The sequence below is a fragment of the Suillus clintonianus genome (assembly GCF_016758775.1).
Source record: "Suillus clintonianus strain FC179 chromosome Unknown DEU56scaffold_6, whole genome shotgun sequence".
Lineage (NCBI taxonomy): Eukaryota > Fungi > Basidiomycota > Agaricomycetes > Boletales > Suillaceae > Suillus > Suillus clintonianus.
The window spans coordinates 179730-193373 of NW_024539230.1; the positions used below are offsets into that span (position 1 = coordinate 179730).

General features: G+C 49.3%; 5 protein-coding genes across 5 annotated transcripts; 2 read left to right on the plus strand and 3 right to left on the minus strand.

Moving 5' to 3' along the window:
* The first annotated feature begins 960 nt into the window (after positions 1 to 960).
* DEU56DRAFT_472313 (uncharacterized protein) lies at positions 961 to 2237 on the plus strand. Its single transcript, XM_041346395.1, has 5 exons — positions 961 to 1159; positions 1217 to 1395; positions 1445 to 1537; positions 1597 to 1770; positions 1830 to 2237. Coding segments are annotated over exons 1-5 (750 nt in total). The 5' UTR covers positions 961 to 1158; the 3' UTR covers positions 2133 to 2237.
* A 122-nt stretch (positions 2238 to 2359) lies between these two features.
* Positions 2360 to 3721, minus strand: DEU56DRAFT_773646 (uncharacterized protein). Its single transcript, XM_041351578.1, has 3 exons — positions 3061 to 3721; positions 2556 to 3005; positions 2360 to 2503 (listed from the first exon to the last, which is right to left on the minus strand). Exons 1-3 carry the CDS (start codon positions 3321 to 3323, stop codon positions 2437 to 2439), a joined length of 780 nt encoding a protein of 259 aa, XP_041213673.1. The 5' UTR covers positions 3324 to 3721; the 3' UTR covers positions 2360 to 2436.
* Positions 3722 to 3760: 39 nt separating this feature from the next.
* Positions 3761 to 4514, plus strand: DEU56DRAFT_773648 (uncharacterized protein). Its single transcript, XM_041351579.1, has one exon. The coding sequence runs from the start codon at positions 3939 to 3941 to the stop codon at positions 4275 to 4277; it is 339 nt and encodes a 112-aa protein (XP_041213674.1). The 5' UTR covers positions 3761 to 3938; the 3' UTR covers positions 4278 to 4514.
* A 2498-nt stretch (positions 4515 to 7012) lies between these two features.
* DEU56DRAFT_751809 (uncharacterized protein) lies at positions 7013 to 8729 on the minus strand (the record flags this gene model as incomplete). The annotated part of the gene is made up of 3 exons (XM_041349589.1): positions 7013 to 8097; positions 8167 to 8239; positions 8292 to 8729. 3 exons carry the CDS (start codon positions 8727 to 8729, stop codon positions 7013 to 7015), a joined length of 1596 nt encoding a protein of 531 aa, XP_041213675.1.
* A 1401-nt stretch (positions 8730 to 10130) lies between these two features.
* Positions 10131 to 13288, minus strand: DEU56DRAFT_773688 (P-loop containing nucleoside triphosphate hydrolase protein). The gene is made up of 15 exons (XM_041351580.1): positions 12631 to 13288; positions 12336 to 12577; positions 12223 to 12278; positions 12087 to 12163; positions 11972 to 12040; positions 11724 to 11916; positions 11568 to 11664; positions 11506 to 11515; positions 11240 to 11457; positions 11097 to 11188; positions 10991 to 11046; positions 10797 to 10938; positions 10613 to 10740; positions 10447 to 10555; positions 10131 to 10388 (listed from the first exon to the last, which is right to left on the minus strand). The coding sequence occupies exons 1-15, from the start codon at positions 13033 to 13035 to the stop codon at positions 10204 to 10206; spliced, it is 2079 nt and encodes a 692-aa protein (XP_041213676.1). The 5' UTR covers positions 13036 to 13288; the 3' UTR covers positions 10131 to 10203.
* Between the last annotated feature and the right edge of the window lie 356 nt (positions 13289 to 13644).

The following is a 13644-nucleotide window of genomic DNA, read 5'->3' on the forward strand; positions in this document are numbered from 1 at the left end:
TACGGAGCTCTAGCGAAAGAAGTTAACCATGTCAGATTACGAGCCCACCTTGCAAAGCAGACGTGCAACTCTGATGCGAAACCTATGCGAAACATTTACTTCCATCACTGGCATGCAGTTGAGCCATTATCGGCACGGCGTCAATTCGCACAGCTAGATTGACTGATCGATGATCCGTATTCGTGCGCAGGTTCATCCCTACGTGAAAGTGTCAGTGAGCGTCTTCACTTGCGCGTCCAAGGTACCCTTCCCTGCATATATGCTATTTCGTAGGTTAATACTTACGAGCATCTGTGTGACAGATGATACTTGCACAAGCAGATCATGATCCTGCTATTTCCCGTCTTCTCACACGTTCAACTTGGAATCAAAGCCTTGGGCGGCGCATATCGCGAAGAAGCCGCCAACCCTTTCACCGCCGCTATCAATCACCGCGATTTGCGTTTTGAGGCGCGCACAGGGTTCGTCGATCTAACGTTGTCCTAGATTCATGCTCCTACTCCCGGTATCAAGATGCTAGTACTTCCCGAGCAGGCGTTGCCAATGCGGTGCATTGATGTTCACCATTGAATATCGGGAGTTTGACTACGCCACTGCCAGGGACCCTCTAGAACCGAGATGCGGCGGCCCAGTTCTGTAGTCTGGAGCAAACTTGAGACCAAGCCGGAGTAAAAATGGTGAAGAGATAGCCTCCCAAAATCCAAGAATCGAACTCACCGTGCAAGTCGCCCTGCAAGTCGCTAATACTGGAGCTGTACCCTCGGTGCATCGTCGTTGGCAGTTGCTCTTAATATCTGTCGTCGATCTCGGTGTTGCTCGACCGCGATTGAACGTGAGCTTGAAATTAAATCCAGCGCTATGGCTTTTGGTCAAGACTCACTCCGTGCCTAGCAGATACTGTCGAAGAACGACAGTTTCTTTTCGATTAAACTGACTGACCTTTAAATGAACGCGATGAGCACTGCAGGCTCACACGATCGGGACGAAGGCACAGCGCCCAAGTCACAATCTGTGACTGCCTGCATGTGTATCACCCCGTTCTCTCGGTATATCTCGCTCGGAAAAAGGCGAGGTTGCTGGAATGATCCAGTGGGATTGTCCACGAGCATCTTTCCATCATAACTACTATCTCTGCCCTCCTTTCAACTCATCATCGAAAGTCAGTGAGTGACACTCTTTTTTACTTCCCCTCCTCTGCTAATACGATCTTCGCAAGTGGTCTCGACGGGAATGAAACCGGCTCCCACTGGCAGTGCGTCCAGGACGCAATGTCACGATGATGGCCAGCTCGTACCACGACCGACGCCGGCGGAATTTCGAAAGCTGGTGTCCGGACCCCAAGAAAACATCATCCGCGCAATGGAAACAACCCAACCGGCCTTCGAGGACTTTAAGGTAAAATCTAATAACTCATCTATCTTACCCCACTGATTTGCGATAACAGAAGGTCCTTCGCGATCAGGCCGTCATGATTCTAGATTGCGAGAGGTACTTACACGAGCAGATCCCGGATATCTGGGCAATCTATTTGGACTGGGTAAGTCGTGATTTGCTTGAACAACGAGTCATATGTACTATCATCTAATATCTCCTCAGGCTCGCAAGGAATTGGCACCCTTTCTTTCCGGGTATGCTGATGCATGGCCTGTCGAGCTCTACATAGAGCATTACTTATCGAAAAAAACGTATGCCAAGCGCCACGCATTCAGAAGCCAGATGTCGAGGAGACCCGCCCCCAAAACCGTTCGCGTTAAGAGTGCTGCCTCAGAGGTAAATTTTCTGCGCGTATGCTACCGACGAATATCCCCGCTCACTCTTTTGTGCGTTAGCGTGAAATGAGCATGCCACCCGCTCCCGTAGGTCCACCACCACCCTACGAAGAGCACGACTTCGCACACCCCGGTACAACTGAGGATTCCGATATTGCATCTTTTTTAAAGGCGGTCAACCCCGACTTAACTCACCTTGTCCCCGCGTTCGAAGGACTAGGAATCAGCAATGAGGCGGATCTCGTTGTTGTGAAGTCATGGCCTCCTGCGCTGAGGAAAGAATTTTTCGAGAGAGAATTGATGGGGAGGATGAGCGCTCTCGAAATCCAAGCGCTAAATTTCAAGCTAGGCGAAATGAATTAGTTCCCATTGACAGCCGTCCCAAAGTCATACTCTTTCGCTCTCGAGGTTTTTGCTTGTATAATATGCTTTCATTGAAAATCCCGCTTTACATTACACCCGGCTTGCGCTCCGTTCTGAGACCAAGTTGAGAAGTAATAAATAGCCCAACTTTCACCGGCGCCGTGAGTTCTTGATAGGGGAAAAGTTTAGACCAATGCTGTATTAAGATGCTGCTGCGGCACGATCCCTGAACCCATCATTGCGGTCGTCAAACATTATATTCATAACTGGTCGAACATAAAGACACGGGGCAGGGTTGTCCATTTTAGACCAAGACCTTCTCCATACTATCTTTTTCAGATACGCCTGATCTGGACGCCTTGGGTTTGGGGCTAATCGGCAAATCAGATTCATGGCGTCGCATAGAAGTTCTTGCAAACCTACCGTATCGCTCCACAGCAGTGATATAGCTGTGCTGAAAGCATGATAACCGCTATCCAAGTCAAAACCATCGCAGCTAATGTCATCCACACGCCATTGCCAAAGCTTACAGCGAAGTCGGCTCCAGGGAAAAGGGAGTCGATGTTGTCTTTGACACCGACAACGAGGGCGACATCCGCAGCAAAGACAACCGTCGAAATAACTGATGTGATGATGGCGATAACGAGTGCGATTATTGTGATTAAGCGGGAGGGAAGAAAGAAAGACAACACAAAAGAGACGGTCGAGAGTGCTGCAGTGACAAGATGCAGCACAAGCATAGTCAGGAGGGTCGTCTCTGCAATATTTGCGAACTCGGAGGAGAGCCCAACGAGAGACAAAAGGCTTGTAGGGATAGTATATCCCAGCTGCGGACCATAACATGCTTCTTGTGCTCCGATACCGTCAAGTATACTGAAAGGTGACGGATGAGGAAAGCGGTGAAATTTGGTCAAAGCAGACGCTCTACCTTGATGCACAGACACCCCACACTCCAAATTGCAGTTCTGTGATTGCATTCAAGACGGGGTCAACAGAATTTATTGCTGATACTTTGATGATTATAATTGACTTGATAATTGGCAAAGAGAGACCGACCAAGAGAAAGAGGAGGAATGCAGTGAGAAACAATGTGAAGGAGGTCAGACGGACGATAGTGTACCCTTGCAGTAGCCGGGGAAGTTTTGGTGACTTGACTAGATGGCCACGCAACCACTGTAGGACGTCCTCCATGCTCGGTGTGACCAACGACTGGGTTGGGAAGGATGGATGAAAGCCTCAGAACGCTATATATTGCCTCGCGTGCCAGCTTGGGAGCCGCAGGCGAGAAAGACATATATATAGCTGCCGTGCTACATCATACTCGCAAGGTCTCGCGTGCTTCAGGAGAGTCCGTGAGTGGTCCAAATTAGCCCAGGAGTTCACCCCAGCACCAGAATAAAGAACAAACATTATCAGTGGCGATCAGAACATTACACCTGGAGAAGTGAGTTGCTGAGAGTTTCTGAGATGTAGCAGCAGTGAAGTTGCTGGGCTGAACCCAGCAACATCCAGTACTAGTACTACTAGGTGGTGACCGGTCAATTCGCACATACGTGTGAGCGCCACAACTGCAACTCGAGTTCACACCCGGCGAGGCGCTCACACACAGTTTTCCATTTTGGGATCATGATTCACGTTGAAGAACGACATGTTCAAACGTTCTAAGCTTCTGTTTTTGTCTGCCTAGGGAATCGACAGGACTCCAATCGGGCGTTTACCATATTATGTGGCTGGTGTACTGGTCGCAAATGCGTCGTCGTCACGAGACCCTTTCCTGTCAAGGCTCCGAGAACTCTTATATCAATCATGGACAGCATTCACGCTTTCAACTTGAAACCACCCATAAATCACGCAGGCTGTCCAAGGTCATCTCCACTCGAACTCCTGGGTATTCGCCTGGGGTACCCTATGGTATCTGACCCGAAGGCTCTGAAGGCTCTCGAGCCCACTACACAAGCTTTTGTTAGCTTTGCAGAGAACAAAGGGATGAGATGCGTATACTGCTGTGTTGACGACAAACTCGAGGAGATCCTCTCTAGCATGGGCTGGTCGACAGTCAGCTGTATCAATGAAGATGTCATTGACCCCGAGCATTGTCATGGGTTTGACAAGCGAGACTTCAGAAAAGAGACGCATCGATGGTGAAAGACTTGAGGAAGAATTTTCGGCGGGCTGAGAGGGCTCATATTGACGTCACGGAAATTCGGGAAAACGACTGGTTCGACACAGTGAGGCAAGAGATCGAAGATGGTGTGGCTGCATTGAAGAAGTTTCGCACAGGCCTTCAACGTGCTAATTTGTTGTACTACGGCTTCATTTGACTCGTTCCTCGATTTTGACCGCAGGCAAAATTGGGGGAGATGGCGATGTGAGCAAATCTGTCGCAGCGCGCAGCACGTTTCGCACTGTTTTATCTCGATTTCTAGGCCGTCTGTGTTCGACTTCTGTACAAGACTCCTTCGTCATCAAGAATGCCGTCTCCGCTTCACATCTGGAAAGCTAATCACTTCGGCCCTTACAGACTTGCGCGACGAATTCTAGTCTAAGACTGGTAGTAGCAACCGAGAAGACATCTCAGTTGCATTTAACATTAGCACCGCCAGCGATCTCAAGCCAACGAAGAACGTCCGTGGGTGGAAATTCACGTAGCTGAACATGGCATGCTCGAATGTCAGTCAAGGCGCAGAACCTCCGAATCTCGAAATTAAACCATTTGGTTCGTCGCGTGAGCTGATGATAGTCAATTGTCGGATACATGTTCGTAATCATCACTATGGTGTTGTATGAGTATCAACTAGAGTGCTATTTCTTAACTGTTCCAGAATCTCCATGATGGCATTGAAGCTAAGAGGGTTGACAAAAACTCTGGTCGTGACGAGGCGTTTCGGGCATCACCATTTTGAACTGCGTTCAACTGAGGATCCTCAGCCTGAGTGGCCTGATCGTCAGAGCGGACAGACAGTGACCTTTGGCATGGACGGACATCCTAAAATATATGTATTAGATTGACTCGGAGCAGAATTCTGATTGGAAGGAGAGAAACCTGTACATCCTCAGGCTGAGTAGCGCTGTCAGTGCAAACAGTGGAAGGCATGTGACGCTGACAGTCAGGCTGTATGTGAGTCAGACTCGCATAATTCTTAGTGAAATGGTATAAACCTTTGCATCCTCAGACTGAGTATCTTCGCTTTCAGAGTAAACAGTCGATGGACGGACATCCTAAAAGATATGTGTTAGATCGACTCAGATTGTGATTGCCAGAGAAATAGGGGAGAACCTTTGCAACCCGAAGCTCAAAGTCTAGTTGCTGGTCGTAAATCAGCATAATCTGGTAGCAATCATGTAGTTTTGAATCACCTGAAGACTCCTCATCACTCTCGGCCGGTGGTACAAAATCCGAAGGAATACTTCAACTACCCAACCATCTTCATAACACACCAGGTGCGACAGTTCAACATCGAGTAGGACCTACAACTGTGTTTCAGCCTCAGACATACTAAGAAATTCTGTGCAAAAAATCAACACAACGACAACAACTATTACCTCTCGCTTAAAGAACTCTATTCGTGATTCAGTCTGCCTCCGATACGGTATCGAAAAATCAATATGACGAAGAGCTAGGTCTCTAACTCTTCGCTTTGAGGGCCGATCAGTCTGCAATACATAGTTTCAGGATTTGACGGACGCTCACCTGTGACCGACAGCATATTAAGTTGTTCATTTTCAACCCTGCATGAAGATAGCGTGCGGGGAGCCGATGGTTGCAGAGGTTGTCTATGGCGGCCTGCGAAGGCCGCCTCATGAATCCGGATCCTTGAAGTTGGGAGAAACAAAAATACGATTAAATGTAGTACGGGAAGTGGCAGTAGATAGAACTCACTCTCTCTAGAGTCGCGAGTGGTGTGATGAACCATGGTACAGTTTTAGGTAGTGGGCCGGTCTGCAGTACTGAGGTGCTATGAGTCCAGCAATTTATAGGCATGCGCATCCTCCTTATCTGCGTTCATCAGTCGTGGAATTTATCATGCGGGGAGGCCCAAATAAACCAATAGTACGTTTTTCTCCTCGAGGAGTCGTCGTAGTCGTACTCGTCAGCTGATTATCAGACACATTGCCAAGGCTCGTGGCTGATATGATGTACAGCGATTCAAACGCGTGTCCAGAACCGTACGACGCGTTTTTACTTCTGGCTTGCCATGAAAAACACACCTTAGACATCGATCTCCGGACGTCATCTCGAATATGTCGTTTTAAGTCGTGAGTTCTGCTTCAAGTGAGGAACAGCGTCTCGATGTATGACTTCCGAAGGGTTGTGCACACACCGTGTTCTCGCAGGAAGGCATGTCTTTTATTAAATGTGAGTGTCTTCAACAAGAGAATGGCGTACCACAGGTTTTGTCTCTTTCTCCGGGGAAAACGTGGCAGGAGCGTGTTCAACCATGGTGTCGAACTCGAAGTGCAAACGAGTCATTTGTTGCTTCTCGGAAGGTCAGTGTCAGTAAGTACCGCTCACCCTGAATTTCACCAAAGATATTATAATAATCTGGACAGCTTCGATCAGTCATCGATACAAAAAGATGTGAGTCCAAACCGAATGATATGGACCGAAATATTCTACAAAAAGTCGATATTGTACACGAGGTATCGATGAAGCATGTTAGAACAATAATAAGGTGCGATGGTATAGCCCTGACGGCACGAATGGAGTTTGTGCTGAGGGTAGATTTTTACGGATGTCCACATTCAACATCAAGTGCCTGGTGTAACGGTGTAGCTGTGGGTCCAAGAAATATTAATACCGACAGCAAACATCGAACGAGATACACGTTGCATCAGATCATACAGCATCTCTAACGTCCTCTCGTACCAAACTGCTCTCCTCACCTGTAAGCCGTCGTGTCCCGTAAACGCCACCGCCGAAGAGGACCCCACCACCAGAATGATGTCCATCCAAATCCAAGGTCTGCCTCTGGCGCCGGTGGAGCCTGTTGCGGCGGCTGAGGTTCAGGTTGGTAGCCACGCCGCCGAAAGGACTGGTCGTGCTGCAGTAATTCTGGTTGTTCGGTTTCGCCTGGATTAATTATATCGTCGTCCACTTCCATCCTTATCTGCAGCCCTTGTCCTTCCCTCCGATCCCGCTCTACGCCCCGTATTCCATAACTCCCCAGTCCCCATCCGACGACCTGGGCACCAGGTTCCCGCATCGAATTTCGGGCATCTTCACGGCCAAATACTTGATGTATGCGCTCCACGCGCTCAACAGCTTGTAATCTTGCAGCGGTAAGATGTGCATGGCGCAAGCGTGCATACCATCTGTTTACGATTTGTAGCGGGAGCATGCCCGCTGACGACCCATTTGTCATCGAACCTGCAGTCGACAGAGCATTGCCAGAAGCGAGAACATTCAGCGATTCAGAGTTGTCGGGTCCTTCGTGCCCCTCACTGGAATCTCGGCTATCAAGGTGGTTGCGTTTCGTTGTGAAAGCACCGGTGACACCCTTCCACATGGACCTGGCCTTCTCCCGTTGCTCCTTCCTCTTCTGTGCTTTCAGTTTCCTCTTTCTTTCTCGTTTCTCCTCCTTCATTAGCATCTCTTCTACCTCTCCGACGCCCATCCCAGAACCAACCCACCACCACCATCCAAGGAAACTTTGCCACATGACCACGCTCCACATCAGTTTTGGCATCCATCCATACTGATCTTGACTCGGTATGTAGATGAAATTGAGCGTGGTCGACATGAGAGCGAGAACGATTGCGCCAGCACCGAAGGCTGCTGTCCCGCCATCGGTGCGCCATGCCGCCTCCCGATTAACAAAAAAGCCCCAAATTATTAGCGCAGAAGTGAACAACAATGACAAGGCTGCATTGCACACGTTCCGGGTGTCCTCCGCGAGTGGTACCGAGTTCGTCCCATAGATGATCGGGAGCAGTTGCATTACAGCGGAGATGATTGCCAGTGGACCTTGATCACAAGCCGAAAGCAAACACAATATTGAGATTAGTATCGCAAGGGCTTTGCGCTCGCACTCACCAAGTAGGCCAAAAATGAGTCTTGCTTCCAGGTTTGAGGGAAATAGCAAGGTCAAAAAATGAATATGGGTAATCTAGAAAACAGCATTGGTACAATCAGAGTGGGCTACGTTCACTTGCACTAACCTGTATGACCATAGATGTAGTCGCATTCATTACGGTCCACGTGGCGCCTTCGGCAAGTGACCATCGGTGCGCATATACCACAGTAGGATCAGTGGTATTCACCGACACATTGGTGCCAAACTTTGGCATGTCCACAGCCAGATAGCTCAGCATGTATGGCCAGTGCTGGCTCTCCTCTACATTGGAGGAGAACACAACATAGATAGTAGCGGTGACGGAAGCAAGCAAAGTCACCACCCCCGTGAGCTGCAGCATATAGTTGACACGAGCTAAGGGCCAGTGATACTGAGCGGTGAAGAGCAGGTGAAGAAGCAAAACGACGACAAGCGTGAGGACCACGCCTGTCAAGAGGATCTGAACTGGTAACGACTGGACGAAGGCGGGTCTAAACTCCAGAATAGGGTCATGATCAAAACTGTCGTTGTCGTTCTGAGCCATGGCTAAGCTGAGCTGAAAGATAACAGTGAAGAAAACGGCAAGACATTCTTGCCGTGAAGGCGGCATCATGAACTGTTCCAAGGAGACAATGTGACCCACTGTCACGCATGTCACATCCTTGGCTTGCTTGGCTCTACTTGGCTTCCACCCACTGGGCTTTCGTGTGAACAACGATAAGATCCTGGAATCGGAGCGCTCGGCCTCTGGGCAGGTGGCAATATGTTGCTTGGCCGCCGTTTATCGGAGAATGCGATCACAGTGAGTCCAATTTCGCAGGCAGCGCAAGCTTGAAACGCCTTGGCAGTGGAGTCTAGATCAGAATCTTCCTCGTGCAAACCACTTCAGTTCGCTGACCCGGGGCTGATGAGTTAGACCGATACTCACGCCACAGAAAACGTTCCCTCGTCGATGACGACCTGTCCAGGACTCTAGTTTCAAGGTTGACCGCCATAGCCGAGGTTCTATTAGTCCCGAAAGTTTCAAGCTCGGCGCAACATACCTTACTTATGTGGAGTTACGGGGTCCATTAATTGGGGCCAAGAAGACAGCTAATATGTTTTTCCGAGGGTCTTTCTGGTCGGGGCTTACCGGTGAGCAATTGAGTCGTGACAAGCATGTTTCCTCCGCCAGCAGTGACTGAAGGTTAAACAGCACCTTCCCATGTGACTTCATGTTCAAGGCGTAACGCTATAGCCCCAAGTGATACCCTTGATCATCCAAAATCCAGATTTAGTCTTCCGTCAATATTTGTTTCAATCATTGTACATCTATGGGTAAGCACCGACATTTCTCATATCTCCACGTATTGAATTCGTTGACTGAGAAGACAGCGGTTAGTCCCTTCTTGACGTATGACAGGAGAAATCTTACCTGAAGGGAGGGACTAGCAAGAGACATAACATCGCCTGGGGGGCACATGCGTAAGGTGGTTGTCCTTTACTACGTACAATTTCCGATCCCATCATACCCGTGGATTTAAATCATCCTACCCACAGATCTTCGATAGAAAAGCTCTGATCCTCCGTCTCAATCCTAATCGCACTTTGCTTGCGGACGGTGCGGAATGAACATACACCTTCTACCCGAGCCCTTATACCGAACAGACTGGACTCCGAAACCATTCGAAAAGCGCTGGCTTGACAAGGCTTCTTGTCGAAAACAGAGACTCGTATGTTGGACATTGGGTATCCCACCTCTAATGTTTTCCTTAGAAACGAGCCATACGCATGTTCAGTTGTGAGACATAAATAACCCTTTTAAAAAGCGGGACGATCTCAGATTAGCGCGCAGGGGAACCTGTAAGACATCGAACGTTTGTTCAGACTTGTCATTGAAGCGCTGAAAAATCTACATCAGAAATATACTTGGCGACGATAAGACTGACATCCAAGCAGCGCTTGCATCATTTTTGAAGTGAACTGGTTGTGATTGATGCAAGATCTAATAGATATCTGTTTACATATAAAATTTTGGTCTAAGGAGGGGGTAATGCAGATCCCAACGATGCAGATGACACAGAATCCAGATTCGTGGATGGCGCGATTGGTAGTGGTGCATCCCCAGCAGCCGTATTCAGTTGTGCAGCCATAAGCGCCCGGAACCTCGAGTCACTCGTATTCACAAGCTGTCTATATGTCCCCGACTCTGTTATCCGGCCATCTGAAAACAGTCACCCCGTAAGTTTAATCTTTGATAAACAAGAGGCAGAACACATCACCTTCGAGCACGACGATGCGCTCCGCGCGGGCAATGGTGGATAAACGATGTGCAACGATCAGACACGTTGTATGTCGTGCTCGCAGGATCTTGTCAATGGCGTCGTTGACCTGAAGAAGCCCTATTAGAACAAGGAGATTGCTGAAGCAGGATGTATAGTATTTTACCCTATGTTCCGACGCAGCATCGAGCGAGCTGGTCGCTTCATCGAGCGCCAAAATCTTGGGCTTTTTCAGCAGCGCACGGGCAATCGCCAGGCGCTGCCTTTGTCCACCGCTCAAGCTCAGACGGCCAACTGTACAAAAAAATCGTCAAAAAATTCACACCAAGCAGGAAGAAAGCGGCACAAACTTTCGGTGTCGAGCCCCTTCGGCATCCCCAAGATGAACTCACAGTTTGCCTCGCGTGCAGCAGCTTCGATATCTTCCCGCGTAGCGTCCTTGCATCCGAAGGCAATGTTCGACGCGATGGTTCCTGTGAAGAGGACCGGATCCTGGGCGGCTGTTGTCACGAGAGCAGATATAGACGCAGAGGTGAGCACTTGCCTGGGGAACGATACCGATTATGCTGCGCCATGATGAAGGGTTGAATTCACGGATATCTATCCGGTCACGTTAATGCATCATAAGAAGTGAGATAGGTACTACCCACCCTGGCCATCAAAGGTCACTTTCCCACGAACAGGATCGTAGTACCGCAGAAGCAACGATTGTATGGACGACTTGCCACCACCGCTCTTCCCCCTACATACTCCAGGTCAGCAGCACCAACAACTACCAGTCCGCACGACTTACACAATTGCCACGCTCTCTCCGACGCCGACCTCGAGATTGAAATCATCGAGGATTTGCACGCCCTTCCGACTGGGATACTCAAATCCGATGTTCTCGAATCTCACTGTCCCATAGCGTGAAGCGTCGACCTCAATGCCCCCTCGCGGCGGAATCGCTGGCGTGCGGTCGAGTAGCTCGAATATGCGCGAGCCCGCACCAATCCCACGCATAATGGACGACTAATATCGCTCAGTTTAACGGAGAGCGTTAGAGCATCGAAGACCTACGAAAAATGAGCTGCGCAAAGGCTGTGTTGTAGTGAGCATATAATATGTGGACGAGCACTCACGTCAGCATTTGCAGACCCGAGCCAACATATACGGTATATAGTAGGAGACTTGTCAGGTCTCCGACAGTGATCGCACCCTGTGAAACCAGTGTTCCCCCTGCACAAAAATTGGGAATTGTCAGCGAGATAGAAGGAAGCCATGAACGAGACACATGCCATATCCAAGAAGACCAAGCATAGTCACATTTCCGCTCCAACCAGTGCTTCCGAAGAAGATTCCTGATGCGACCGCCTCCTTCCGAGCTAGCCCAAGGACGTGTGTCACCCGGTCGTGGAACTTCGCTTCCTCTTGATCGCGTGCATTGAATGCTTGAACTGTCCGTAGAGCCGAGAGCGACTCTTGTGCAACCTGGCGCATGATAAAAGGCGTGTGCGAAACAAGGGAAAGAGGAGCTAAAGCTGACCTTGGTCAATTCACCCATCGCTTCTTGCGTCTGGTTCGACAGCCTTTTCAGGTAGCGGCCGTAAAATACCTGCAAGCGCTGAGATTTTGTTGCAATAAAGTGAAGTTCTACTCACAGCACCGAGAGAGACTGGGGGAACAATTCCCAACATCATCACAGTTAACGTAGGGGACAAGTAGAACATGGCACCAACTGAAGAGCATATGCCCATTCATGAGTAACGAGAGCACGTCTGTGTTTATGGCACTTACGGCCAACAGATGACATTACGATGGCTCGCAGTCCATCTGAGAGATTCTGTGTGACACTGCGTATGTCAACATTTCAATGGAACTTTCTTGGATGCGGCACTGCGAGACCTTACCTCTCTCCGACAATACTCGAATCCGCGGTCAGTCTGCTCAAAACATCACCCTCACCCCTCTCCACAAATTCGACTTCTTGTCTCAGTGCTGCAGCATACGACCGCTCCCTCAACCGCGCAACAATTCGTTGGCCCGACATTCGCATGAGGAACGACCTTGCTGCATTGCACGTTGCTCCCGTCGTGAACAATATCAGAAGGGCCGCCGAGGCTTGCCCAACTGACAAACCGAACGGTATTTCCTATGCACGTAATGAGTCAACCACGCTCGCACCCTCACTATGAATTCACTCACCGGGTTTGAGGAAGAGAAAAAATCTATCAATTTTCCGATTGTAAACGGAACGCTCATCGCTACTGAAGAGGACACCAGCAGCAGGCCCACCGCAAGCAGCAGAGGCTTTTTCTCCTGTGCAGCCAGTGCAACGATCTTCCGGAATGAGGAGCTACTTCCCGGTGCAGGCTGCAGGGCGGATGGCAGGAACCTCGTAAGCCCAGAGGTCTTCTTGGAAGGTGTCTCAGTTGCATAGAAACGCGAGGTCTGAATAGACAAGGGATGTATTCGTCTCCTGGAGAGTATGTCTCGAGTCTGTGACGAAAGCGCTAGTGGTCGGACATTATTATGGCAAGACGCCAGCACCCTGCCAGTGATACTCGGGACTCGAACTCGGCAATTGGACACGTAGATGCCCAGCAGCATATTCTATCACAAGTTAAGCATCAAGGTCGCGTGTCCCAACGCTACACCGTTTCTTGAATATGACTGAAATCCAAATCTCGGCAAGCTGACTTATGCCATATTTGTCCCTTGTTTGGTTCGACGCCGGCAACTCCGGCTTGAAACTGCAAACGCGTCCTCAATATTTGTTGAACGCGAATTTACCCTCTGTCTCTGTCGATTGAGGAAGTGTGGTCATCGACGGAAATAATCGAGTGGATGTGAAGATTGTGGCATGGATAAACATGCGAGATTCAAGTGAGTTCCTAAATATAATATAGATCCGTTTGAGTATCATTCTAGATCCCTCTGCTCAGTTGTAGCTTTCCTTTGAGACGAGCAATCTGATATGGCTGCAGTGGGCTGCTCTGGAATAATTCAGAATGATAAGGTGTCAAATGGCGACATGTCACTATGTGGAAGCAGCCCGAGGGTAAAAGAAGACAGTGAATCATTTGTGATCCATCGTGATTTTTTCCGCTGATATAAATTCGTTTCAGCTCCGAGTCTACCTCGCCATCTACTTAACAGTAACTGGTAACGATTCCATCCGGTTGACTATGCGACAGACCGGCGGCTGACCGCCAATTT

What these genes read in the sequence shown, in the direction of transcription:
- DEU56DRAFT_472313 (XM_041346395.1), top strand. An exon ending in CGGCCTTCGAGGACTTTAAG is followed by an intron (nt 1,396 to 1,444) that starts GTAAAATCTAAT and finishes TTGCGATAACAG; the next exon opens with AAGGTCCTTCGCGATCAGGC. An exon ending in TTAAGAGTGCTGCCTCAGAG is followed by an intron (nt 1,771 to 1,829) that starts GTAAATTTTCTG and finishes TTTGTGCGTTAG; the next exon opens with CGTGAAATGAGCATGCCACC.
- DEU56DRAFT_773646 (XM_041351578.1), bottom strand. Translation starts at nt 3,323, where the DNA reads ATGGAGGACGTCCTACAGTGGTTGCGTGGCCATCTAGTCAAGTCACCA. An exon ending in TGGGGTGTCTGTGCATCAAG is followed by an intron (nt 3,006 to 3,060) that starts GTAGAGCGTCTG and finishes GTCACCTTTCAG; the next exon opens with TATACTTGACGGTATCGGAG. An exon ending in CACTGCTGTGGAGCGATACG is followed by an intron (nt 2,504 to 2,555) that starts GTAGGTTTGCAA and finishes TTTGCCGATTAG; the next exon opens with CCCCAAACCCAAGGCGTCCA.
- DEU56DRAFT_773648 (XM_041351579.1), top strand. Translation starts at nt 3,939, where the DNA reads ATGGACAGCATTCACGCTTTCAACTTGAAACCACCCATAAATCACGCA.
- DEU56DRAFT_773688 (XM_041351580.1), bottom strand. Translation starts at nt 13,035, where the DNA reads ATGCTGCTGGGCATCTACGTGTCCAATTGCCGAGTTCGAGTCCCGAGT. An exon ending in CCCCAGTCTCTCTCGGTGCT is followed by an intron (nt 12,041 to 12,086) that starts GTGAGTAGAACT and finishes CAGCGCTTGCAG; the next exon opens with GTATTTTACGGCCGCTACCT. An exon ending in GGAGAGAGCGTGGCAATTGT is followed by an intron (nt 11,189 to 11,239) that starts GTAAGTCGTGCG and finishes TGGAGTATGTAG; the next exon opens with GGGGAAGAGCGGTGGTGGCA.